The sequence below is a fragment of the Erithacus rubecula genome (assembly GCF_903797595.1).
Source record: "Erithacus rubecula genome assembly, chromosome: 17".
Lineage (NCBI taxonomy): Eukaryota > Metazoa > Chordata > Aves > Passeriformes > Muscicapidae > Erithacus > Erithacus rubecula.
Window position 1 is genome coordinate 15,193,843 of NC_136669.1, and position 26,589 is coordinate 15,220,431.

The 26,589-nt window shown below is 49.8% G+C and overlaps 1 protein-coding gene across 10 annotated transcripts; it reads left to right on the forward strand.

The window, feature by feature from the left end:
- The first annotated feature begins 3,188 nt into the window (after positions 1 to 3,188).
- Positions 3,189 to 25,498, forward strand: AMDHD2 (amidohydrolase domain containing 2). 10 transcript variants are annotated; one of them, XR_013776245.1, is made up of 16 exons: positions 3,189 to 4,527; positions 5,079 to 5,215; positions 5,878 to 6,017; positions 6,363 to 6,417; positions 6,831 to 7,043; positions 8,077 to 8,165; positions 9,126 to 9,270; positions 9,521 to 9,628; positions 10,299 to 10,367; positions 10,804 to 10,905; positions 14,056 to 14,143; positions 16,171 to 16,305; positions 16,495 to 17,177; positions 18,637 to 18,727; positions 18,838 to 18,984; positions 19,108 to 21,796. XR_013776245.1 is itself a non-coding variant. In XM_079321079.1 (12 exons), the coding sequence occupies exons 1-12, from the start codon at positions 3,941 to 3,943 to the stop codon at positions 16,002 to 16,004; spliced, it is 1,761 nt and encodes a 586-aa protein (XP_079177205.1). In that variant the 5' UTR covers positions 3,189 to 3,940; the 3' UTR covers positions 16,005 to 16,163. The 10 variants fall into 10 exon arrangements, 5 of the variants coding, with proteins under 5 accessions (XP_079177205.1, XP_079177206.1, XP_079177207.1 ...); XR_013776246.1 differs by lacking the exon at positions 16,171 to 16,305 and having other exon boundaries at positions 3,192 to 4,527; XM_079321079.1 differs by lacking the exons at positions 16,171 to 16,305; positions 16,495 to 17,177; positions 18,637 to 18,727; positions 18,838 to 18,984; positions 19,108 to 21,796 and adding an exon at positions 15,977 to 16,163.
- Positions 25,499 to 26,589: the final 1,091 nt, after the last annotated feature.

A 26,589-nucleotide genomic window follows, 5' to 3' on the forward strand; every position in this document is an offset into this window, starting at 1 on the left:
GAGAGAGCTAAATTGCTCTAAGGGCAATAAGTGATTGAAAGGCACCCTGTTCCAATCACCCCTAAGGTCCCTTGGAGGTTGGTGGCATCATGCAGAGACAGTTAATAGGTACTTGCAGAACTAATGCAGGGGAAATATCAAATGGCATTTTGCTCTACATCTTAGAATATGAAGCCTTTGTCATTAATATACATAAACCTATGCAAGAACAGAGCTGGGGTGAGTGTGGACTGGGGGAGGATCACTGTGCCTAGTACCTACAAATACATCCAGAGTCAAATTAATAGTCTGCACATGCTGCCTTAGCCATGATAGTGATGCTCTGAATCCTCTGTGGTGGCTTCTGGCTGAAAACTCACATTTCAAGTCTTTCATTGGTGCTATTGCATCAGCACATTTCTCAAACGATTTGTGCCATTAATAATATGAGGAATCTTTGGAGTTTTTGAAATTCCTTTACTGTCATGAGCATGGCAGCTCAGAGAATGTAGCTGAGCTTCATCCTAGCTGGCAGGGGTTGGCTTGGTGGTCAGTTTGGAAGAGGGGAAGGGGGTGGCTGTGCTGGCACTGCCATGGTGTTTTTGTGCTCCATATGTGGCTGGGAGTGCTGCAGTGAGTCAGCCGAGAGGGGAGAGGGAGAAGAAAGGAGCCTCTGCAGCAGCAGCAGCACAGGGCCAGGGTCGTCTGCAGTCAGTGCATGCTCAGGAGGTTCAGGATCTGCTGCCAGCACAGACAGTGCCTCCACAGAGCCTGCTGAGCTTGTTCTTTGTTAACCCTTTCACATTGATTTTTGTTTGTTTTTTTTTCCAAAGGCTGCAATATTTTTTTTCACTGCTGTCAGAGAAACATTTTTAAGCAATCTCTGACTGCTCAAGGATCAGCTTTCCTGGGGAGTTCTGGCTTACAGAGAGGCATAGTAACCTGGAAAAGTAAGTAAGCTTTGGGGAAATAAAAACCTTGTTATGAGAAGCTGATCCCCAGAAACCAAGTCGCTCTTTTCAATTACAGAGTAACAGCAGAGCTAATGACTACAGCTCTCAGTAAACCTTGTTTCCTTCTCAGACTGGCCAAGGGAATACTGATTGTAGGGCTTTCTGCTGTTAACAGCTGACTGTACTCTTCAAACCATCACTGTGCTCAGGTGAGAGTTACTTGTCTCTGATGGACAGGATTTGCAACTTCTGGCCTTAGTTTTAGAGCTATTAACCATCTTTTTCTCTTGACATGATTAAATTAAACCCAAAGCAAGTATTTGCAATACCACTTGTCTTGCAGTGGGAATTTTTTGTTTCAGTGTCCCAAAATACTTCTCTATTTTTGTACCTGCTAAAGCTAATGAATGCTGTTATTTTTTTCTGCAAGACACTTCAGTGAGCTCCTGAGAGCCACAGCTTTGCGGCTTGTATCAGTGGTTTCCAGCACAGCTGTGTCACAGCACAAAAGCACAGAGGGAAGAATCCTGCCCTGACCTTACAGCCTTTAGGGGACTGAGGCTTTTGGGGCGCACACTGTACCTACAAGGTACCTACAGACCCCTGACAGCTCTCTCTGACCTGAGAGAGCACAAGTTGGGCAGGACACAGCTCCTGGAGAACTGTGGTGGCTTGTCTTTGCCATTTTCCTTTTGCTGAGGGACAAGCTGCCCTCACCACAGGATCAGATCTAGCTCTTCAGATTTCATCAAGGGAATACCAGGGACTGTATAAGTTCTGGGGCCTTTTCTGGTACTTTGAACTGCCCTGTCTGTGGTGTTACACCTGTGCTTTCTTCCTTTGCCTCTGGCAGAGGGGAAAAGGGTGGCTTGAGTGGCAGAGAGTGAATTCAGCCACCCTCTCCTAATAGCTGTCTGCATGAGGTAGGCTGAGGGACAAATCTTGGGAGATCATGTATATCCCCAAGACTGGCAGTTTGTTCTAAGCAGCTTCCACGCTTCTGTGTGGCTTGGGACAATTTCTTACACATCTTTGTGAATGCCTGTGAAAATCAGAAGACAAGGCTCTCACGCAGTAGCAGTGTCAGCCCCAGCCCAGCACTTACAGCTGCTCCATGTGCTCCCCAGCTCCTCCCAAGTGCTCAGGTACAACTGCTCTTGCTGCCAGGCAGTGAACCTAATTTGGGAATTGAGCCAGGTTAAAAATAACTCAACCTGAAGGAAAAAAAAACCACATTTGCTAAAGAAAATGCAAACAAAACTACAGCCTGTGATTCCCTCTGCTTGTTACTGGGGCAGTGGAGAGAAAGAATATGGAATTATTATTAGAACAGTGTGCAGTATTGGAGATGCAAGACAGGGTTAATTTAATTCTGAGAAATAAAAGGAGAACATCCAAAGGAGTAAGACTTTAGCAGTACATGCCATAAGCTGGGCTGGATGACATACCTGCAGCCTCGAGGAACAGATTCCCATCGCTTGGCACAGGCTGTTCAGTTCTCCCAGCAGTGCAGACAGGAGGTCTCAGTGCTCTCATCCAGGCTTGGGACTGCAGCCTGAGGAAGCCTTGGATCTATGGGGCTCGAAGGTTCTCAGGTGAAGCTCTGTTACTGCTCCGGGTGGGCCCGAGGCAGGATATTTATAGTGTGTGTTTGTATCCTGTGCAGTCAGTATTTGCCTTTACCTCAGCATCTCACCCAGTGCCAGCTAAAGTTACTGTCACAACCCTGTCAGCTTGTATGTTCCTGGGGAAGGGACCTGTTTTGGCCACAGGCGGTTTGGGTGCCAAACATGCCTTCTGACATCCAAATTCAATTTAGCAGCTTGGATGGGTCCTTTTCTTCTTCACAGACAGATAAGCAGGGCTGAGAGCTGTTTCTAGGATTCATCTTCTCAACTTCTAATTTTGGGGTGTCCTCAGCTCCTCCTGTATGAAGCTAAAAATCATTCCTAGCAATACAGTGCTGTGTGTCCCAGATGTTCATTCTTTCATGAGGAAAATCTTACAGATCATCTAGTCCAACCCCCTGCCATGGGCAGGGACACCTTCCACTATCCCAGGTTGCTCCAAGCCCCATCCAGCCTGGCCTTGGGCACTGCCAGGGATCCAGGGGTAGCCCCAGCTGCTCTGGGCACCCTGTGCCAGGGCATGCCCACCCTCCCAGGGAACAATTCCTGCCCAATATCCCATCCAGCCCTGCCCTCTGGCAACGGGTAGCCATTCCCTGTGTCCTGTCCCTCCAGGCTCTTGTCCACAGTTCCTCTCTAGCTATTCTGGAGCCCATTTAGGCACTGAAGGGGACTCTAAGGTCTGCATGGAGCCTTCCATTCTCCAGGTTTTTCTTCCTAGCTCTGCCAGCAGGGCTCCAGAGCAGAGGGGCTCCAGCTCTTGGAGAGTCTCTGTGGCCTGAAACCATTCTTAGCCTCAAATTCCCAAGACAGTGCCTCACACAGTTTTCCCAGCCTCAACCAGCATCATTCTCATCTCTCCCTTTCCCTGTATCCTGCTGACAATAGGAGCAGCTTGTATTGTGGACAAGTACTGACATCATGGAATGATAAGCATGGCTCAAAACCTAATTAAAATCCAATTTCAGGCCAGACAGGGATATTACATTCATGCACAATTATATTCCCCATAATTTTTCTTTCCTGGGAGAGATTCATCAGCAGTGATGGAGCTCACATCAGCCAGGTGGAACCACCTGTCATCAGTTTCCCTCGGGTACATGGGGGCCAGTGGGCCCAGGGTGTCACAATGTGGGTCTTGGGATAGAGGTGTCAGCATGGGGATCTCAGGATGGGGTTTCTGGATGGATTCTCAGCACGAGGTCTCACAATGGGGTCTTCGGATGGAGTTTCACCATGGGTGGGGTCTCAGCATGGTTTCATGATGGGGTCTCGTGATGGGGTTCAGGATGAGATCTCACACTGAGGGTTCAAGATGGAGTCTTACGATGGGGTCTTATGATGGGGTTTCACAGTGAGGTCTCAGGATGAGATCACACGATGGGGTCTCATGAGGAGGGCTTCTGCCGCCGACCTTCTCAAGATGGCGGCGCCCTCCCCGTGATGGCGGCTGCTCGGGGCCGGTCACGTGCCGCAGGGCGGGTGGGGAATCCCGGCACGTGCCGAGAGCGCTCACATGACCAGGAGCAGGCGATGCTGCGGGCGGGGCCATGCTCAGGCCACGCCCCCGGGCCGCGGTGCCCCCGGAGCGGGGACTGCGCCCCGGGCCCGGTGCTCATCGGGCAGCGCGGCGGGGCTCGGCCGCACGGCCCCACGGGCCTTGTTTCTCACAGTGTCGGCTCAGAGCTCCGGGGAGGGGACGGAGCTCACCCTCCGCCTGCCCCCGGGGCGGTGCTCCGGTTCCTCCGCCCCTCACCTGCTGCTCAGTCCCGCGGCAGCAGCTCGTACCGGAGCCGCGGCCTGGCCTTGCTTCGCCACGCCCGGTCCCGCCCCCTGCGCTCACCACCGGGGTTCGCGGTTCCCTCCGGCTCCCGCTTCCCCGCGATGCCATCCAATAAATCCGTTTCGGACGCACCCATCGTCCAGTTCACCAACTGCCGCATCCTGAGGGACCACCAGCTCCAGAGGTGAGGCGGGGGGTACCGGCGGCACCGGAGTGGCTGGGGGTGCCAGGGCTGTTGGAGGTACCGTGATGTCCGGCGGTACCCGCGCTGTCCGTGGATATTGTGATGTCCGTGGGTACCAAGGCTGCGGGGGTACCAGGGGTGTGGGGGCTCCCCGACGGGCTGCCGACCTGACCTGACAGCAGAGCTGAGGGACTGTCCATGTCCCCTCTGCCAGGTTTTGGAGGGACGTGGGGCAGGTGTGGTGTACGGTCTCTGTCGTTTCGTCTCTTCTGCCAGCCCCCTGGCGCTTTGGCCATCATCACCACCACCTTGAGGGGCAGCCCATGAAAACCCCATTCCTATGAGTTTTGTAGAGCTAGAGCCAGGCAGAGAAGGCTGCTCGCTGTGTCCCAGCTGGAAGAGCAGCTGTGCTCTGGCAGACATCGCAGTGCTTGTGGCCGGAGGTGCCGGTGGGATCCACTCTGCCCAGGATCACTGTCACTGGGGCAGGGCCGCCTGCTCCCTGTGCTGCAGATGGTACCAGAGCTTGGTGTGTGTGACTGTCCCTCCAGGGAGGACCTGTGGGTGCGGGAGGGGAAGATCCTCAACCCAGAAAAACTCTTCTTTGACGAGAAGGGCTCTGCTGATGTCCAACTGGACTGCAAGGACAGCATCATCGCCCCAGGTTTCATCGACGTCCAGATCAATGGTACAGTAAAGCTACATGCGCTAACCTGGGTTTGTCCATCCCTGACCCCCAGCCCCACTGCGGGCTTCCTGCCCATGACCAGGTTTCAGCTGCTCAAGGGAGGTGTGAGTCACCCAACCAAAGACAAAGATCAATTTTGCCTCTGGTTGCTGCTGTTGTATAAGTGATCCCCTTTGGCCAGGTGAGGGTTTCCTCTGAACTAATTTTTATCTATATTTTATCCTGCCTCTGCACTGGCAGGATGCCTGCCCTACCCTTTTCAGGACATGGGAGGAGAGGACAAGACAATTAACAACAATTAACTGCAATAGCTCTCTTCAGAAGGAAAGGGGCTTGTTCTGTGGTAGCTAAAGTTGTAAGTCAGATCCCTTTTCAGCTGGGAATAGTTATATTTTGCCCTGTATCAAAATAAAAACGTTGTTCTTGCAAAACACTGGAGTGCTGTGGGGAAGAGCACTTCAGCGGGGCAGCGGTGGGGAGATTGGTACTTGTGAAACCTTGGAATGTAGGACAGAAGTGCTGGTGGAGCTCTCTGTGTCAGGGCCCTGCAAATGGAACATCTCCCTTCAGTCACACAAAGTCTTTCTTTCTTTGGTGTTTCTGGGTGGGAACTCACCCACTGGGGAAGCTGCAGTTTCATCCCTGCTTTGTTTGTGGTACAGGAGGCTTCGGGGTAGACTTCTCTCTGGCTACGGATGACTTCAAATCAGGTATTGACCTGGTCAGCCAGAAAATCCTCTCCCATGGAGTGACTTCTTTCTGTCCCACTCTGGTGACCTCTCCTTCATCTGTGTACCACCAGGTAAGGGGCCTTCTCCCCTCCCACCTGCAGGGTGATCAGGGACTGAGGTTGGTATCAGGAGGTGTGTGGGCCAAGACTGGGATAGCTGGCAGGGCAGAAAAGCCATGGGCAGGAGGAGGTGGACTCTACCCTGGGTTTCTTGCCCTCAGCCTTTAGAATGCTGAGACAGCCATGTCTCCCAAGCGAGCTCTGCACACCAAAGCTTGGAGATGGCTTTTCCTTTGTGGGCTATGATGGTCCTAAGTGGTCCAGCTACACATCTCCCTGCAGACCTGATGTTTGGGTCTGATTTGGCAGGCTGGGGGCTGTGTCTGGGTTGCTATGTCTGACGAACTCTTTCTCTAGGTTCTCCCTCAGATCAGTGTAAGAAATGGTGGAACCCATGGAGCAGGAATCCTGGGTAAGTGGATTTGTCCCTCTGTGGTGCTACTCTAGGTGGGCAATTATTTTGTTCACGGTTGAGGTGGAAGAAGTTACAGAGCAGCACAAGTAGGGACTGGAACTCTCAACGGGAGGAATGCACAGGTGAGCAGAGACCCGCCTTGTTCCTCAGGCTGTGCCTGCCCTTTGCTGTGTTTTTTTGTCATTGTGCACACACTGCTCCAGCCCCTTTGGGGCCCCTGGAGCAATGGCAGTGGGCTTGGCCAGTGGCCAGCATTGCATCCTCACTGTGCTGAGCTCACAGTTGCTTGAGCCATGTCTTTGGCTGCAGAAAAATGACAAGAGTGTGACTGGGGCAGAGTAGACATAGCAGGTTTCTTGGTCTTTGGCAGGGGGAGGAAGGGTCATGGTTCTTTGTTCCTGTTTGGATAGGAGTCCACCTGGAAGGGCCGTTCATCAGCAAGGAGAAGAAGGGTGCCCACCCAGAGCACTGCCTCCGCACCTTTGAAGCAGGTGCCTTCCAGGACCTGCTTGCCACCTATGGCTCCCTGGACTGTGTCCGGATAGTGACCCTGGCCCCTGAAATGAGGAGGAGCAGTGAGGTGATCCAGGAGCTCACCAAGCGGGGCATCTGCGTCTCCCTGGGTAAGGGCTGGGGCACCCAGGGCTTAGGGGGGCTCTGGTCACCCCTCCCTTGGGGCTGTGGCATCTCTAACAGTGTGTCAGTGCAACTGGATGGGGTGGGATTCTCTTTTGCCTGGCCTGTATGGAGATGACAGACCTGTCACAAAAGCAGTCCTTGCTTGATGCTTTCAATCTGTCATGGCAAGGGTCAAAGTTTGTATCACCTGAGGAGCCCCTGCAGTAAACACAAGGTGCTGTTCTGACACACGAAAGAATAGCAGTCTTAACTGGAGGTTTGATGATGTGGAAGGGTTCAAACTCTGAAGTTCCACTGCTTTAGGCCTTATGTGACAGGTGAAATAATTTTCCAAAGGTTACTGTTGGTTTGATAACTCTGTTTTTTAACTGCAAGTGCAGTAGGAACCTTTCCCTCCAACATCTGGCTGGCTGCTGACTTAAAACTGGCTGCATTTTTTTTTTCCCTTTGCTTCACAACCTCTTCTTTGTCTCAGATCATTGAAGAAGTCTTTTATGTTTAAAGAAGGGAAAATGGTCAGGCTGAAATTAAACCTCAGGTGAGAAGAGCATTCATACAGCAGATTATCTCTTATCCCACAGCCACATAATGAACTCCAGAAAGGCAAGGTTAGCCCACAGAGTTGCTGTCCTATTGGGGAAACCGAAGTTTCTTTCTGGATAGTTAATTCCATATGCCTTCCTGGCAAAGTCCCCAGTGTTGTGAGGGTATCCTCTGATACCTCTCTACAAAACTTTAAATATCTGAGGCCAGCAGAAAGGTGTGTCATTGGACCTCAAACCTAGCCTGAAGACAACATAGCTTGAGCAATGCAACATTTGTGACAGCTGTGATGTGAACACTGAAGGAGTTCAGGTGAAAACTCACCCCCAGAGTCCCCCTAGGTCATGGACACATCTGTGTGGTTCTCAGGCCAGGGTGGGCATTAGAGCATAGTCCAGTGATGGAGTCTTTGCTTCTGTAGGGAAATCAGTGGAGAGATGAGCAGAGGAATCAGGCGTTGGTGTGTGTTCCCAGGTCACTCAGTGGCTAATCTGTCCCAAGCTGAGGAGGCTGTGCAGCACGGAGCAACCTTCATCACCCACCTCTTCAATGCCATGCTGCCGGTGAGTCCCCACAGGCACCTGCCCTGCTCCAGGGCTGCTTTTGGGCTTTCTCTGCTACTCTCCATGGGTCTGTGTTCTTCCCAGCTGGTTTTGTACCATGTTTTGCAATGAGGTTTTGGCACTGAACCTCTGGCTTTGCATTCCTACTGCTGGATCTGAAAGAAATTCAAGGCTGTAGCAGACTCTTGAAGTTCATCACTGAGAAGGACTAGGAAGTGTTGGTGGGTGAGAGCTGGACATGCCCTTGCTGTGTGCACCCAGAGCCCCTCCTGTGTGTGGGCAGCAGGGGAGGGGGAGATTCTGCCCCACTCAGGTGAGACCCCACCTGCAGAGCTGCCTCCAGCCCTGGGGCCAACAGCAGAAGGATGTGGAGCTGCTGGAGAGAGTCCCGGGGAAGTCATGGAGATGCTCCAAGGGCTGGAGCCCCTCTGCTCTGGAGCCAGGCTGGGAGAGCTGAGGGTGCTCACCTGGAGAAGAGAAGGCTCCAGGGAAACCTGAAAGCCCCTTCCAGGGCCTAAAGGGGCTCCATGAGAGCTGGAGAAAGGCTCTGGACAAAGGTCTGAAGTGGCAGGACAAGGAAGAATGTCTTCCCACTGCCAGAGGGCAAGGTTAGATGGAATACTGGAAAGAAATTATTTTCTGTGAGGGTACTGAGACTGGCACAGGATGCCCAGAGGAGCTGTGGCTGTCCTGTTCCTGGAAGCATTCGAGGTCAGGTTGGATGGGGCTTGGAGCACCCTGGGATAGCAGAAGGTGTCACTGCCTGTGGCAGGGGTTGGAACAAGATAAGCTTTATGGTCCCTTACAACTCCTGTGATTCTGTGACTCAAGGCAATGTCCAGGTTTGCCGGTAAAGCTGCCAGGCACTATGTGATAGAGATGACAGCTGCATTCCCTGAAGGGAAGTCTCAGACATCCTGGTGATCCTCCACAGCTTATCCCCTCTCTCCCCTCGAGCAGTTCCACCACCGTGACCCTGGCATTGTGGGGCTGCTGACAAGTGACAGGATTCCTGCTGGGCGGAGGGTCTTCTACGGCATGATTTCTGATGGCATCCACACCAACCCTGCTGCCCTGCGCATTGCCCACCGAGCCCACCCCAAAGGTGAGCCACTCAGTCCCCACAGTGTCACCAGCCACTCCAAGCACTGCACCATCTCCCCGAAGACATGCATGCTGCCCTTGTTGTCTGGAAGGTCACAGCCGCATGTGCTAATCCCTCAGTCCTCTTGCTTTGGTGGGATGTGGGTGGAGACAGGTGGTCCCTCTCTGGGGGGGTGAACAGGGCATAGTGCTTGGAGCTGCAGCAAAATCAGCTGTGGTGTTGACAGGGCCCCTTTCCTTGTGCTCTGCAGGGCTGGTGCTGGTGACAGATGCAATGGCTGGCATGGGGCTGGCACCGGGTCGGCACACGCTGGGTCAGCAGGTGGTGGAGATTGATGGGCTGAACACCTACATCGCAGGTAAGTGCTGTCCCTCTTGCTGAAGAGGTGGGGCCAGTGCTTCCACTGGCACCATTCCTGAGGAGCTGAGCTCACCTTGCTGTCCCTGTTGGTGTGTGGCAGCATTTGTGCTGTCCTGTTGGGTTTTGTTGCCTGGTGGATCTGCAGGGACTTGTCCTTGGGAATAATGAAACTCGGGTAAAGAGAAGTGTGCCACCCTTGTGGAGGAATCTGTTCAGCTGTAGCTGTCTGCAACACCTTTAAAAGCCTCATTGCCTAGTGTCAAAGGTGCCTGAATTTCAGGGAGCCAGTAGAGACAGAGAAATATTAAGAGATATTTCTTTTCCCTTTTTTTTTTTATTATAACTTCCCTAAGTTTCAAATTCCCAAGTAAATGAAGACTGGGAAGGTATTTCAGAGAAGGAGCATTTCTTTCTCCATTCCCTTCCTCTGGCAGCAGATGGCTGCATGGTGAGCTGGTTTCACCCAGTTCATGGGTCTGATAGTGGAGCTGGGGGTAACACCCATGTACTTCTTCCTATGTTCCAGCAGGAAGTTGCTGCAGGCCCTTCATCTTGCTCCTCCTGCCATCCAGGACTTCTGCACTTCTGGTCCCATTATGCTTCCATAGTGCCCTGCTTTTTGCTGTGAGCTTTAGGCACTGATCAGTCCCACTCTGTTTCTCTCCCAGGCACAAAGACCCTGAGTGGCAGTGTGGCAACAATGGACACCTGTGTGCGACACTTCCAAGAAGCCACAGGTAAGAGAGTCACAGGCTTCTGCTTCTTATGTTGACATGGGAGGAGGTTTTGCTTTTGCCAGATGTGTCCATTCCACCAGGAATGTTCCCTCTTACCTGAGACATGGCAAGGGTTGGGATCAGTGCCCTCAGTTGAGCCCCTTCTTGAAGGGAAGTTTCACTTTAACCCATAGAACTAATGGGAGGTGAAATCTCATGCTTCTTCCTCACAAAAGTGAATGGTTTTCTGGTCTTCATACCTTAAGTATTCAGTTTTCCTATGCCTGCTCTCTCCTGTAGGGATATTTCACTTCCCAGCTCCAGCTGGCTGTACTGAGGGTTTTCCAGCTTGGGTCCATCAACTGCCTAGTTGACAGTTGCCTTGTCCAGGGGGATTTGGGCTGCTCTGGAAATGGGGCTCTGGCTGCCCTAATGTCTCCCCAATTCTCTGCCCAAGGGTGCTCGGTAGAGACGGCGTTGGAGGCAGCGTCTCTGCATCCTGCTCAGCTCCTGGGGATTGAACATAAAAAGGGGACACTGAATTATGACTCCGATGCAGGTACTAGAATGGGCACAGCATGTACTGGCATGGAGACAGTGGTGTCAGGGCTCACAAGTGCTGGAGCAAAGCAGGGCTGCTGTGAGCACATGCTCTTCCCCTGTTTCAGTGGGAGCTGCAGGGAGACTTGCTCTGCCTGGGATATGCTCTGGGCTTTTGCTCCAGTGGTTTTTCCTTTGGATGTTTGGGAAACCCTTTGGAGTGTCCCTCCACATCTCAGCAGAGCAGAAAGCAGTGCCATCCTGGGGTGGGGAGAAGCCCTTCCCCACTGAGCTCAGCTCTCCCAGCCAGCTTCAGCAGCTCCATTCTGACAGCTGTGTTCTTTCTCTCTTGTCCAACACAGATTTCCTAATGCTGAATGACAGCCTGTATGTGCAAGCCACGTACATTGCTGGCGAGGAAGTTTGGCGACAGGATGTGTCAGGCATGTGACACTGAGCTGTCCCAGTGCCCTCCAAGGCTCCCTGGCACTATGGTTAGCAGCTCTGGCAACTACCCCACTTCTCTCTTATGTCTTTCTTTCCCAATTCCTTCCTGCAACTCCCTCAAAGGAGCCTCATACCAAAGAGCTGCATTTTCCAGCTTCCAGTTACAGCCATGCCTGTCACGAATCTGTTGGTGCTCAGTTGGTGGCATGGGGAAAGAAGGCAGCTCTGTGCTGGCAAGGAATGCCAGTCCTGGAGCGACCTGGACTGCACAGCTGTCCTGCCCCCAGATAGGTGCTCCTGTCACCATCTGACAGCAGTGAGGAACTGTCCCAGCCTTCGCACGGTTTATACAGCACACACTAACCTGCTCTGCACCTGAGGCAGGCTCAAGCCATTCCCATTCCTTTGCCTGCTGTTTGCTTCGCTCCCAGACAGACATGACTTGTTAGACATCAGCTTCCACCAGCTCAGCTCGTAGCTCTTCCCGTGACAAGGTTTCTGTTGTGTCAGCAGAAGCTGAGGATCACATTCGGATCTCCTGACAGCCCTTCTGTCGTGTGTCTTCAGAGCAAGGCTGCCACAGCTCTCTGACTTGGTGGCCTTGTGGGGCTGAATCCTCAGGGCAAACATCAAACCCAGGAATACCAAGGCATTGCTGGTCCTTTGTGCCTTTTCCCTGCATGGGCATTGCTGGAGCTATGAATAGAGCTGGAGATATGAACAGCGTCCTGCTATATAAAACAATGTTCCCTTCACTCCTTGCTCTGTCTGGATGGGTTCTGCAGGTTCTGTGCCAGCCATACCAAGAAGAGCCTTTGCATCACCTGATGACTTTGTGTATTCCTCAGACCACGGATGGGGAGCTTTTGGTGTAGGGGATGCATCCAAACTGGTAGTGACAGGCTCACGAGCCCTCAGTCCAGCTCAGGCATGGAGAGAGAGGAAAGCTGCAGTGGGATTCTGGCCTTTCAAAACAGATATGATGGCTCACTATTTTGTGCTCATTATCTCCTCCAATACTTGACTTGTCAGATTTTTTCCTGATGCTTGGACACTTGGATGCGAGGATTGATGCTGATTTCAACTCTACTCAAGCACTCAGAATAGGCCTCAAAATAAAAGTCTCAAGACAACCTTGGACAAGGCTCAAACCACTGAGGTGGTTTTTGTAATGAGGGGAGGGCTCAGACAACATCTCAGCAAGGGTAGACATTGTAAGGCAGACAGAAATCTGGTTGGGACTGGCAGAAGTGTACCAATTTTTCCAGTACCATTTTATAATCTTTAGCAGCAACATTTGGAAGTGCTTTCCCAGCACTTTAGAGCCCTTCTGTGAGCCTTGGAGATTTTCTAACATCAGCTGCCACTATCAAAAGAAATTATAACCTCCATGGTTAGAAGCATTTGAGAGACACCAAACCCTGCGCTGTGACATGCTGGGCTGTTGCAGTACTGACCTCATCGGGGTCTTCTGGCTGTTGTTGGAAACAATCCAAGGGGGAAAAATACATATGAAACAAGGTGTCTTTTTATTTACAAAATTAAATAATCAGAAGGAAATCTAAAATAGAAATGGAACTAGACAGTACCTGTAGGTGTGTATTAAGATTTTTTGCCCGCCCATGGTAGTGCTTGCTGGCATGGCCTTTGTCAGGCTGGCATGTGAGGCCAGGGCTGGTGCGGGCACTCCTGCGGGGATCTGACGCGCGGCCCGGGCCGCTTGTGGGCACGCGGCTGTGCGGCAGGCGCCTGTGGGGCTCGGGGAGCAGGAGGGGGGCGCAGGGGTCTCAAAGACGCGGCCAGGGTGGGCGCTGGAGACTCCGGGCGCCCTCGGCGGAAGGGCCGGAGCGCTGAGGGCGGCGCGCATGGCCCCGAGCCCGCGGCTGGGGCGAGGCTCCGAGAGGGCTCCGGGGAGGCGCCGAGCGGGGCCCGCGCTGCAGATGGCGGGGCCGGGCGGGGCGGGGCTGCTCCCGGAGCCCACGCGGGGCCCGTGACCGGAGGTGGGCGGTGAGGGACGGTCGCTTCCTGCGGCGGTGGCTCGGGGGGCCCGGCATGGAGCAGGTAAGGCTGCGCTGCGAGGCCCGCACCGGGCCCGGCTCCCGCAGCTTCTCCTTAACGACCTTCCCAGCGCTGGTGCCTTTCCCAATCCCTGCCCATCTTCTTACCCTGAACATTTTTTTCGCTTCCAGTGTTTTAGTGTGCCTTGGCCCCAGGCGGGCTGCAAACCGTAACTTCCACCTGCTTAGCGTGAGGCAGCCAGCGTAGAAGTGCAGCACATGGGGCCTCAAGGGCTCGTGTTTAGCCTAAGGATAAATTCTGTGTGTTGCCCGAGCTGCGCTAAAGGGAAATTTCCTGCTGTGGAGACATTACGCCATTGCCTAAACTTCAGGAAAAATGAGAACTCTTCCATTTGAAGCCTTTAAAAAGGGACAGAGAAATGATGAAAAAGGAAATCTGTGGGAAGTCCTGGCTTGCTGGGAGTGGCGGGGTTTCCTCTGGTAAGAGCTGTGATTTTTGTAATGCAGAAGGCTCGTTTGGTGCTTCCACACGGGACATGTGTCCCTGTGCTGTGTTTTTTTATAAATGAACTGTTAAACAGCACACCTCCAGTGTAAAGCCAGGTCTGATATGCTGGGAGAGGGGAGAAGGCCTCAGAAACTCAGTTTTGGAGGTGAGAGATTTGTGCTTCTAAACATTGTGCCTTCCCCACACGATGTCCAAGGCTCCCCAAGGTGTGTTCCAGGAGGAGCTGGAGCGGTGCGTTTCGCAACTGGAGGCAGATGTCCACCTCACCCCACATCCCAAAGTAGGTATGTTCTTCTTTCCCACCCCACACCATTTGTATCCTGGCCTTGGGTGTGATTCAGCAGATCTGAGTGTTTTTTTGTTTCTTCTCTCCTTGTGTTCCTTGTTCTTGTGTTATTTGGGATTTGTTCTAAATACAGAACAACAAAAAGGATTGGGCTTTAAGGACTCTGTTTCTGGAAGCGCTTTTATCTTTTATTCATTTAGTGCTTGTTCTTCCTGTTTTCTGTATTCTTTGTCATGTTTTCTTTTTCCCATATAATGGCTTGTATGGTTTTGCTACAGCTCTGCCTTTGTTTTCCGTCTTAAGGAAATACTGTGCCAGTGTGTCTGGCCCTTAAATACCAGTAGGTTTATTTTTGTGAAGCTTGTTCAAGGGAAAAATTACATGGAAGATAAAATTATATAAGGCCATAGTTTGATCTTGTCAGACCAATTTATAGAGCTGCAGACACACGTCCTGCTGCTGGTTAGTACCTAACCTGGGGAGAGGGCTGTGAACCCTGTGTAAGATGCTCAGGGAGTGTTTGCTGGTGCACCTGAGGATGCAGCAGTGACTGATTGGTGCCCACACCCTGTGCTTGAGCATCAGGCTCTAAAAATAATTAAGGTTGAGGGGATTGTGATTGTTCAGCCTGGAGAAGAAAAGGCTCTGAGAAGACCTCAGAGCCCCTGTCTAAAGGAGAGCTGGAGAGGGTCTGGGGACAAGGGCCTGGTGTGACAGGACACAAGGAATGGCATCTCACTGACAGAGGTTATGCTTGGATCTGATACTAGGAAGGAGTTGTTCCCTGGGAGGGTGCTGAGGCCTTGGCACAGGGAGCCCAGAGAAGCTGTGGCTGCCCCTGGATCTCTGGCAGTGCCCAAGGCCAGGCTGGGCAGGGCTTGGAGCAATGTGGGACAGTGGAAGGTGTCCCTGCACAGAAAAGAGTGGATGAGCTTTAAGGTTTCTGCCCAAGCTATTCTGTGATCAGATCATTTTGTTAAACATGTATGCTGTGCTGGTCCCCAGTGCCCAACGGCAGGGAAGGCAGCTCCTGGAGGGGAGGCAGGAGCTGAGCACAGGAACGGGCAACAGAAGCAGTGCCCTGGCCAGAAAAGGCACTGATCCAGGTGAGCTGAAGGTAGATCCAAGCTCTAGCCAGAATTTCAGGGTCTGGATCAATGAGTTATTTGGCTGTAGCCCTGTGTGCATTGAGGTACTCAGAGTAACTCCCAGGGGTGGGAGGAGAGCAGCTCCCTGGAGCTTTCTCTACTTCTTGTTGTGTAACTGGTCTGGATTGCAGCTAGCCAAACCCTCAGGAGCCTGACACCCAGATGTTGTGAAGGTACATCCACTTCTGTCCCACCATGGGGGTGCATCACTGGCCGAGACAGGGAATGGATTGTCCCATTCTGGTCGGGCACTGCAGCCAGGAGAGGTGGGGTGTTCCCATTCCACAGCATTACTCTCAAGTTGTTCTGTGACTTAATAAGTTAGACTAACACTACAAGATTATATTTAGGATTTCCAAATGGAGGTCTTAGGGACCACTGTCACAGAACAGCTCTGTTTTTTAGAGAATTTGTTCTAAAACAAAACCTTGGGATTGCTGTTGTGGTCAGGCTGGTTTCTAAGAGAGTCAAGCAAGAGTCCTGCTTTTCAGGGTATGCCCTCTACTCAGATTTTTTCCAGTTTTCCAGAGAAGAGACACTGAGCTAGGTTCTGGGATTTGTCTTCACCTTGAGGGAAAGATTGCTAAACCCTCTAGCTTCTGTGCCATTAGCAATGCACTTACTGCAGTGTAAGAGTCCAACTGTATGTAGTGAGCAGTTAAGACTTTTTTTTCCCTCTGTAGGAACATCTCACAGTATTTGAGCTTCTAGAAGCACTTGGAGTTCCCTTTCAATTGAATGCTACTTATGGATTAGTCAGGGGTGGTATGAACACAGAGCACATTCAGAGAAGAATCAGTCATCAGCATCCCACAATGTGGATTTTAAGGCCCACCGTAAATTGTTTCTTGTCTCTCCTGGTGTTTTCTGAGTGCAGTAGAAGAGACCCAACACATCTTCAAGGTCCTGTGCTCCCCTGAGAGTACTCTTGCAGAGAAGCAACAAGTGATGAGCAATGTATTTGGGGATTGTCATCTCAAGATAGATGAGGGTCAGAAGAGCATGGAGAAAGGTTAACTTGAGCTGTCCCTTGAGGGATGGTGAGATTTGGTTCTTTTTGGTAGATTTCTTAGGTTGCAGCATTAATTGAGTCACCTCTCTGGGCAGTGCCTTAGAGTGGAAGTTGCAGTGGCACCCCCATGGCAGGAAATGGGTGCATTGAGAACACCAGTATTGAAATAATATTCTTTGTCTTTTCTAGGCATGAACCCTGATATTGTGAAAGTACAACCGAGCAAGGGGCAGGTTGCAGATGCTGTGAAACCATCTGACCCAACCCCTGAGGCAAAGCCAGAGTTGTTCACATCATCTGGCAGCAGCTTTCGATTTGATTTTACACTTTCTGAGACTGACCCAGAAGCTCACCCTGGTGACAGTGGTGCTGAGCAGGTACAAAACAATGTCAGTGCCACCAAGCAGGAGAACTGGAATGGAGCCTTGAGGTTTGCTTCCTCTGAACAAGAGCCCAAGTTTGCTTTCAACTTTGCCATCCCAGATGAAGACTGTCCTCATCTTCAGTTACTTCCAGCAAGCCAATATACAGAGCACACAGCAGATCCTTCACTGTCTGCTGAATCAGCAGCCCTGCCACAGGCTGCAGCCTTGCAGAAATCTGAGGTGACTCAAGTGACAGGGAGTACACCCAAAGAGGATAGAAGCCATGTCACTTCCAATATCCCCCAAACAGAGACAGCACCTGCAAATGAGGCAGGGACAGCGAAATCAACAGGAGGTGGAGCTTCCCAGAAGAAGAAAAAGAAGAAACAAAAACCACCTGTCAGTAAAAACAAAACAGAAGAAACTGAGACCAGCAGGAAGGCAAAGGCAGAAGCTAACAGCTGTCAAAATACAGATACTTCCCATCAGAATGAGAAGACCTCTCAGGTAGTTAAATACTGATGGGAATCCCACAATTTATAAACCCTTGAGCTAAAGATACACTTTATCTCTTTGCACAGATGAACAATTAGCATATTGCCTTGGTATGGAAGCTGAAAGACCACACTGGCTCCTTACATGTTCCAGCAGCTGTTCACTTTCTCTGCTGCACAGCTGAGGAACCTGACCAGTGCAAAGGAGGTTAATGGTCCTTCAGATTTGTGCTGAAAGATTTTATGTTTAGGTTTGTGACAGCTAGTCCTTGGGAGCTGGATGCCATGTTTTCTTAAGAAAATAAAAATAGGAAATGGAGGTAACTGTCTTCAGTTGGTGCCAAGCTGGTGCCTGTGGGTGCTGAGCCAGGCCCTGTAGCTCTGATGTACAAGTTGCAGGATGAATTGCTTCTGCAGTGCAAGGAGCAAAGCCAAGGCACAGAACTGCCACCTGGTCCAGCCGAGGGCCTGTGGTAAAGCTCAGGGGTGCTTCTGAGAAGGTTACTCTCTAGGGTGTGGCCCAGAAATCAAATGAAGTTGCAAGTTTTATGTAAATACAACATTAAGGCACACCCTGAGGTTTTCTATTGTTCTAAGGTCCAGGTTTTCATTGTATTTTACTTTCTAGCACTGCTGTAGGTGTTATTAACAAACAGTGCCAGCTGATCAGTACGGTAATACAAGATTGCACTAAGCCTTCCTTTTCTTAATACTTTACAAGGAAATTGCGCCGAGTATTCACCTGCCTCTGGAATGTTGAAAGGTCTGCTTCACCTGCAGTCCTACCAATAAACACTGCTGAGCACCACAGACTTAGGAAGAGTTGAAGGTCAGACAAAGCCCTTCCAGTCCTTTGGAAGGACACTGCTGTAGGTAAAAGGAGACAGTGTGAGGGCATTTGTATTTACATGTACATAACAGCTAAGAATTGTGCAGGTTCCAGGGTTCAGCCCCGTTTCCCTGTCCCACTGTTGAGAGCCAGCAGGCTTTGCTCAGTGGGGCTTGGCTTCCTTCATGGGCTTCATCTTCCTTCTCCTCATGCATTTCTGGTTGACAAAGCACAGAAGAGCTGAGAAGAAGGACTCCGCTTCTGATTTTGTCAATTGTTTGCTTTTTTTTATTTTGTGCAGGTTTGAGGATAGGGGTTTTTTTATTGTTAATGTTTATTTCTCCCATCTGTAAGTTTATTTGAAAGCTGAACAACTTTCCAGAAAACAGCACCTTCTGCATGGCAGCCGTGTATTAAATCCATCTAATAGAGACACCAAGTTGCAACTAAACATTTGCACAGTGCTTTTCGTTTATCTGATGAAAAACACTAGAAGGAAAATGTAATGAAGTCTGTACAGTGATCACCAGAACATGCTATTTGTAATAGTGCTGACTTTGTAGAGTTCCCTTTTATCCTGTGTAGCAACTGCTCCTTTTAATTTTTGGGTGACTTGTTTCCTCACTGTGCCTCATGTTGATAGCAATCAGATGAGCAGCTGCGGAAGGAGGTGGACTGGTGTGTGAACCAGCTGGAACTCGGCTTGAAGACACAGAAGCCCACTCCAAAGCAGAGTAAGCTTGAAGTAAAAGAAGAGCTCTCTTCTGGGGGGTGCATTGGCAGGAATGCAGTGGCAGAGGCAGCAGGGAGCCTCAGCCTGTGTGTTGTTTCTCTTGTGCTGCAGCTGAAGAGGCTCTCAGGGCAATCAGAATACTGCGCAGTGACAAGGCTCCACTGGTGAAGAAACGTCAGCTCATGAGAGCCATGTTTGGAGACTATAGGAAGAAGATGCAGGAAGAGCTGTGCAGAGAGCTGAAGCTTATGGAAACAGGTAGGAGAACTTTGCTTGGTGAGGAGAAGAAGAAAGGGTTCAATCCTACACTATGCTTTGCAGACTGGGGCCTGATTATATGAGATAACTGAACATCTCTTATTTTTTTCTCCCCTCTTTAAGCTGCAAAATCTGCCAGGATCGTGGAGTTGAAGGGAAGCATCCGCAAGAAGAATGGCCAGTTCATCCGGAAGTGCTCAGGAGCTTGCAGGAAAAGCCAAGGTTCAGCAGAATCCCATTCAGAGTCACACAGGACACTTAACACAGGCTTATTCAATTGCACAACTCCCCAAGAATTTCGTTTTAATTTCTTCTAGAAAAGTCACTTTGACTAAAATTGTGCCAGATCTCCTGTAAACTGAAGAACAGTGGAAAGATGCTGTGGGAAATGTTATGCATGAATCTCTGGTCCTCTTCTAGGGTGCCTTATCTAGAAATTTAAACCAGATCTATCTACTGTGCATATGACCCCAAAACTCAGCCTACATAAGTGCTGACACTGGAGAAAGGCACCTTTGAAAGGGTCAGCAGTATGGAAGGGTCTGCCTTCTTTCCTGTAGAATTGACCATAAGATTTTCCCTTTCTTCTGTTGCTTTTAAATAGAGCAGAGCCTTTCTAGCAGCTGAGGTGCTAGCAATGCATATAGCAGGCAGTGGTTTGGAATCGAGATCCCGCAGAGTCTATGTGAATGCAGCTACTGGCATCCAGCAAACACCAGCAGTGTGTCAGCCTTGACATGGGAGGAGCACAAGCTCAGGGTCTTTGGGGGAAAGTGAGTGAGTACCGTTTTTACTCATTCATCTCTTTCACTGACAGGTACAGACCTAGAATAAGGCTGCACATCATGGTTTAATCCAGCCTAGGGATGTAAGGACAGTTGTTCCCAGGAAAACAGGGAAAATTTTTGTTGCTGAAGCCAGGTTCTGAACAGCTAGGAAGGATGTACAATCAACTCTTAAATAAAGTTTACTTTATAAGTAGCTCAGTTTCAACCACAGTGTCTCAGAGGGAAAATTAGCTGCATGCCAGCCTTGGGTGGTGGTAAAATCAGCTGTCACAGCCTGAGGACTCTCTTGCATTTGATTTGTATTAAATTTTGGCTATGTGAATGTGTGTCTCTAGACAATATTGCTTGAGTCACTGAACTCATTTCTTAAGTTCATGCAGAAAATCTTCCCACCAAGCCTAGAAAGTTCTGAAGGAAGTGCTGTGAAAAGCTACATGGTATCAGGTGTCCCTAGGGAGCTGTGCTTTCCTTCCTTTTATAGTCCAATCAGCCTGTGTGGAAAGTGAGAAATGGGAGTGTAGGCAGATGCCAGGGAGTGCTGAGAGCAGCTGAGAGATGGTGAAAAACATTGGCTGTGAAAGACTAAAAACCTGATCATGGCTCTAAAAAATGTATTCCTAAGCTCTGATGCAGGCAGTTATATCTGTGAGACTTTTTATTTTTTTTTAATTCTAAATATTTTAAAATATTTTAAAGAATTCATGTCTGGACGTAAGGAGAAACTGAACCTGAGTAACATACGTGATGAGAACTATCATATAAGGAGAAATGAATTTGTCTTTTGGAAGTCAATAGGTGAAAACTGGAAATCAAAGTTGGCATATTTTATTTGCCAAGGAGCACAGCTGTTACTTTGAGTGTAAAGGACAATCTTAGTATTTTTTTTTTTTATTTCCAGGATTTTACATTAAACATACAAAAGCTGTAACCTTGTTCACATTTGTGTTTTCATGCCATTTGCTGAGGTTCAAGAGCATTATCTGTATGACCTAGGAACTACAGCTGTTTGCTTCCCTGGTTGATTATGCAGGAGATGTCTGGGAAATAGTTATTTTTTTCCTTGTCATGTCTCAGGTAAAGCTAGTGCTGCTAAAATACTATAAAATCCTTGCTGCCAAAGGCTACAGAGTTATTTTGGAAAACATTCTTATATAATGTTTGTGCTGTTAATTAGGTATTCACAGTTAGACTAAAGATGCCAGTGAGGTGGATGTTTGGTGTAACCCGATCCAGCAGTTACCTTCAAACAGGTCAGAGAAAACTCTAATATGTTCTAATATAAGAACAACTCCTGTTGTTTTCCAGAGATCTGCATAATGCTGATCTGCAAAGCTAGTTCCTTTTTCTGTGCTTCATTACTGGAGGACTTGTGTGTGTGTGTGGGAAGGCAGATGTTCATCAGTATGATACCTCATGTCCCTGAGTGTCATGTCGGGTCAGTTCCTCGAGTCAGCCATGGGATCTTGGACAAAGCATTTTGCCTTTTTCTATCTACTCTCTGTTTTTATAGTCAAGGTTATGCCTCCTGAGTTTTTGACAGATGAGCCCAAGTTATTTCTTTAGTGATTGTATCTTGAAGAGGTGTCTGAAACTACAGCAGTCTGTCCTTCACTTTTAAGCTTTGCTGTATTATATTTATTTGGAAGGAAACAAGCAATAGTATTTGAAGTTAGGAAATGCTGTGGCTGCTCCATCTATCATTTCCCTTTAGAGAGGTCACAGTGCAGTCTTAAGGATGTTTTTTAAACACTGTATTTTCCCCTTTTAGCATTTTTTTATTCAGGATCTCAGTGCTGTTCAGGGTTTCAGTGATGTCTCTTAGTAGAGTGTCAGGTTTGGATCAGGGCTTTGCTCTACTAGTGATTGTAGTCTTGGTCTATGCGCCAAGGCATTAATGATGTACAGCAGTGAGGGAGAAGGGAAGTATTCTGATCTATCTGGACATCCCTGTTCCACTGTTCTTGCTTTATAGAAATGTATCTCAGTTTTGATAAAAAGCTAAACTCAGTTATGACCTGCATGTTTATGCATTCTCTCCTCAGCTTTGTGCCTGGCATTTGAGTTCGGTGCCATGAGGGTGGCTGGACTGGCAGTACCGTATCTCTTTGCTGACTGCCCACCTCAATGTAGAGCAACAGTGCCAGGCCCAGGCTTGTAGGCAGCAAGCTGCTGACAGGAGTATCCAGCACAGCTGAGAGCTCAGGAATCAATTAAAGGCAAAAGGGGATGGGAAGTACCACAGTGCTTCTAGAGCAAAACTTGCTTCACAGCATCAGTCTTGGAACACTAAAGCTGAGGATCAGCTTGTAAAGATGGGGACACTGTAGCTTGTCTTAGACCATTCACTGTAGTGAGGCAGAGGAAATGTCTTACTTTTGGGAACAAAGTGAAAAATTTAATTTTTATATTTTCTGGTTATTTCTGTGGCAGGATGAGGCCAAAAATGCACACAAGAAGCAGCAGAAATTTAAGTGTGATCTCTGCTCCTTTTAGGCTTGACACCCTCCTCTGTAAAGAGATCCCCTGAGCATTGCCTTAGGAAATGCAATCCCTTTCCAGACAGACCTTGCCTTCAGATGGAGATCCTGCCTTCAGGGGATGGCTTGCCTGCCCCTACACAGGCTGGCTCCCTCCCCCTGCTGCCATTCTGGTTGTTATCCTGGACACTGGGCACTAATCACATTTGTCCAACCCCTTCGCCTGAGCTTGGTCAGTAGAAATGCATTTATTGGTCCTTGGGCTGCCCATCTCTGAGTAATCAGGGGGCAGAGTCACTGAGGAACAGCCCACAAAGAATCTCCAAGGGATCCCTACAGAGTTCCGCTGGAATTACTCCCAGAGTCCCAGCAGCCACTTCTAGGGAGACTTCCAAGACCAGAAATAAGCCAAATTGGTCCTACTGATCCTATATTTCAGGTGACTGATATTACCTTGTCTCACTTTGATTTTCAAGGTGCTGAGATTGTGGACTTAGCATCCAATCACTTCTAAAGGATAACACATTCTCTTTATGTGGGGAGGAAAATCCTAACTTTTCTTTGAATTAGAAAGAGGAATAACTTACTACTTCAGAAAATACATTAACTGGAACATTCTAATAGAAGGAAGGTTAAATACTAAGGATCATTTAATCTGCTGCTATTTTAGGGCTATACAGAACTGTGACAGATGATCCTATATCTTTCTACTGCCTAAAATTTTTCTGCTCCTCATTATTTCTGCTGCTTTCATCTTTAGAACTGTGGAAGATTTGTAAGACACACTGCTTTGGAAAATCCAGCTGTGACACCCCCAGTGGTTTGATTCCTGGCACTAGTCCTCCTTTGTGTGCTGGCAGCTGGGGAGTACTGACCACTGGCAGTGTTTGGTCCCTTTGGCTTCTTCCCTGTGAGTCCATCAACAGGCACAACCAGCTCCTAATATCTCAGCTCCAAAATGGAAGAAGTCTGGGTTATGTATCTCTGGCTGATCTTGACTATCACTATGCTTGTTCTAATGAAACAAAACCCACATGTGGAAGAAGCCAGGAAGGAGAGGGAAAGCAAACTGTTCCTGCCATCTTCTTTTTCCCCCAGTAATGTTGGCAAAGAACTGAAGTGTACCCAGGAAGAGCGGGATAAGTATCTGGAGAAGCTAAACCATGTCTTCTCTGACACAGCAGTTCAGCAGGCAGTAGACACAGAGCTGGGTGAGAGAAGATACCAGTATCAGCCTGCTTTCAGGAGATACCATGAATGGTACTGGTAAAGATTGTTCTCTGTGAGTTTCTTGTCTTGGCTATTGCTCTTGTTGTCTCCCTTTGCTGTCTTTCCCTGCACTTCTGGACTCTGCTAAGCTCAGCCACGTATTTAATGGGTTGGGATGAGAAAACAGCTGCGGGCAGCTCCTCCTGGTGTTGGTGGCTCCCTGTGGGAGGTGTGGTGTGGGGCAGGAGAGGGCTGGGGATGTGGGAGGCTGTGGAGATAGGGATGTGAAGGAACACAAAGGGTTCTGGGATGTTTTCCCTGTTAGTGTGGGGCAGAAGCTGTGACCATGTGGGAGGAGAAGAGCTGAGGAAGGGATGGTCATTTTCTCTGTGTGGTGGGGGGGGCTGTCTCATGAGCGATTGGGAGAATGGCTTCTGTCATTCACCTGGTGTCTGTGTGTCTGAGGGATGGGACAGTGGCTTGTCTGGGAATCACCATGGAAATGGAGAGCCCGTTCCCAGTGTGTAGTCCCTGGGTGGCAGCAGAGCCCTTGATGGAGCCTGGAGTCTGTCCAGCATCCCATGGCTGCAGGCACTGCAGCTTGTTATTGGTTATCTGAACTGTATTCAGTGTGCTGGAGGCTACACCTGAGAGGAGAGGGAAAGGTTTTTCTGTTGCTGAGCCCCTTCACAGCAGGCTCAGGGACCCAGCATGAGCCAGGTTCCTCTTCCATCCTCCTGAGAGGGGCAAGAGTGGGCCTCTCTCTCTGCTCCCAGCATGAGAGACTGCTCTGTACTGGTCCTTGTTGTGAGATGTGGGACATGCCTCTTTCTTACTTCCCTGGGAGGCTGCCAAAGGAGCCAAGTTGGTGTACTGTGGTAGAAGGCCAGAAGACTCATCTGGCAGGAGAGGGCAGAGGAGAGTAGGAGGCAGAGGAGGGTGGGATGAGGACAAGTGTTCTGCAAGGAGCACATAGCCAGGAGTTTACTAGCAGTCCTGAACCACACCCAGAAAAACCACATCTCCTCTTCCCCTAGACTGTTCCATGTGGACCCTGCAGCACAGGAGAATGCTGGAAAGTTTGGGAAGCATCTTGAACTCCTTGGAGGAAGATGAGCACTCCTGCAGTGTCTCTGACCTCCACCTGCAAAGTTGGTACCTGGCATCTTGTGCCCAGTTCAAGTGCCCTTCTCCCTTGCAAATGCTCATCCACAGCTGCCTTATCAGGACAGTCCCTGCTCCAGCTCATCCTGCAGGCTGGCACTGGAGTGAGGGGACCTTGAGGAGCAGTGGTGAGCGCTGGGATTTCAGTGACCTGGGCTGCTTGTGAGGCCAAGCTGGAGGGGCCATGAGGAATGGCAGTCTCTGCTGATCCTTGTGGTGTCTACCAGACAAACCTAAACCCACAAAGCAAACAGCCCTTTGCAATCCAGAGGACTCAGGTTCCCAGCTCCTGTATTTATTCAAAGTACCCAGACCAAATAGTTACTTCTGAAAACCTTAGGGACTACAGCTTTTGAGGGATAGGAAAAATGTCTCCTGGGTTTTGGCTGGTTTTGTAAGGAAGATTGCTGCCATGCTCTCTCTCCCTCACCCAAATGCCTTTTTGACCAGTTGAATGATTTCAGTCCATTCTGACCAGGGGTAGAGATACAAAGGTGTAGTAAAAAGTATTCTGCTGGGTGAGATGACAACCTCGAGTCCCTTTTGTCACCAAAAGAAAGGTTGAGAATGTGCTCAAGTTACCTGTGATGCAGCATGGCAGCCTGATTTCAGAGCAGCAGGGAGAGAAAGGTGAAGAGCATTGGAGCAGGAGGGCACAAAGTCATGGGAGCAATATGATCCCTGACATCAGAGGGCTTCTGACCACCTAAAATGTGCTGTTGTTTCTTGGCAGAGCTTAACCTGACATGTATGGGGTCACTGGTGAAGGTCTGGGCCCAGGTGTGGGCTCAGCAGCCAGAGCAGGAGCAGTCCATCAAAACCTGTCTTCAGGGATTCCTGGCCAGCCCCCATACCTTCTCTGTGGATGGGAGAGTTCTGAAAACCAGTCCTGAGTATGTCACCCCCAAAAAGATGCCATTCATGTCAGTGGCAAGTAGGAGGAGCTCTGCTTCCAGCACAGTGAGCAGGGCTGGGACCAGGGTCAGGCCACGTCTGCACAGGGTAGGTAGGGCACATGTGGGCAAGCCACTGAGCTTCAGTGGGGAGTCCCTTGCTTTTGGACCTGTTGCTCACACAGCCAGGAACCCTGAGGTCCAGTTCCTTGGAGCAGGTACTGGCATGCAGGCTGGAACTGTCCAGAGCTGGGATGTCACAGAGGGTGTAGCAGGGGAAAAGAGATTGGAAGGCTGGGACAGCCAAACCTGTTGCTGCCCTGAGAAGCTGTGGCTGCCCCATCCCTGAAAGTGTTCCAGACCAGCCTGAGTGGGGCTTGGAGCAACTAGGATAGTGGAAGGTCCAACCTGTCAAAGGTAGGGAGTTGGACTAGATGGCTTTTAAAGATTCCTTCCAGCTCAACCCAACCCAACCTGGCCCAATTCAACCCATTCTTTGACTCTGAAGGTGTGACCTCCTAGGGTCCCCTCAGGGAGAGGGGAAAAGGCCATGGCTCTAATGCCTCTTTTCTGCCTTTTTCCCTCAGCTTCCTTTGGGGCTGGGAAATTGTCCTGTTTGTCACAGGATCTCTCCTGCTCCTGTTTTTGTTGGTTGGCCTGGCTTTTTATTTCGTCAAAAGGTGAGAAGCCACCATTGTATCTTCTGTGCATCCCCCACCCTCTCCTTCCCCAGGGCCTCCTCTCTAAGTGCTGCACAGAGACCTGCTCCTTCACTCAGGTGAACACCTACACTGCTTTCAGACCGTTCAACATGCTGCTCCTCAGTTTTGCAGCAAAGTCCTTTCCTTTTTGTAAAGCCTCTTTGTTTCTGACAGAGCAGGCTGCAGGTTCTGTGGGAGGTTGAGATAACACCACTAAATCCTGGATGATGCTGGCATTTCAGCAGGTACAGGCCATTAGTGGTATTGACAACATGCTGTGGTGGGAGAGCAGAAGGCTGAAGGCATGTGGCACACAGATGATGCTGTGGCCACAGGGAAGAGCTCTTTCTTGGAGCAGGGTGGAAATGACAGA

What these genes read in the sequence shown, in the direction of transcription:
- AMDHD2 (XM_079321079.1), top strand. Translation starts at nt 3,941, where the DNA reads ATGGGGTCTCATGAGGAGGGCTTCTGCCGCCGACCTTCTCAAGATGGC. An exon ending in CTTCATCTGTGTACCACCAG is followed by an intron (nt 6,018 to 6,362) that starts GTAAGGGGCCTT and finishes CTCTTTCTCTAG; the next exon opens with GTTCTCCCTCAGATCAGTGT. An exon ending in GGGCATCTGCGTCTCCCTGG is followed by an intron (nt 7,044 to 8,076) that starts GTAAGGGCTGGG and finishes GTGTGTTCCCAG; the next exon opens with GTCACTCAGTGGCTAATCTG.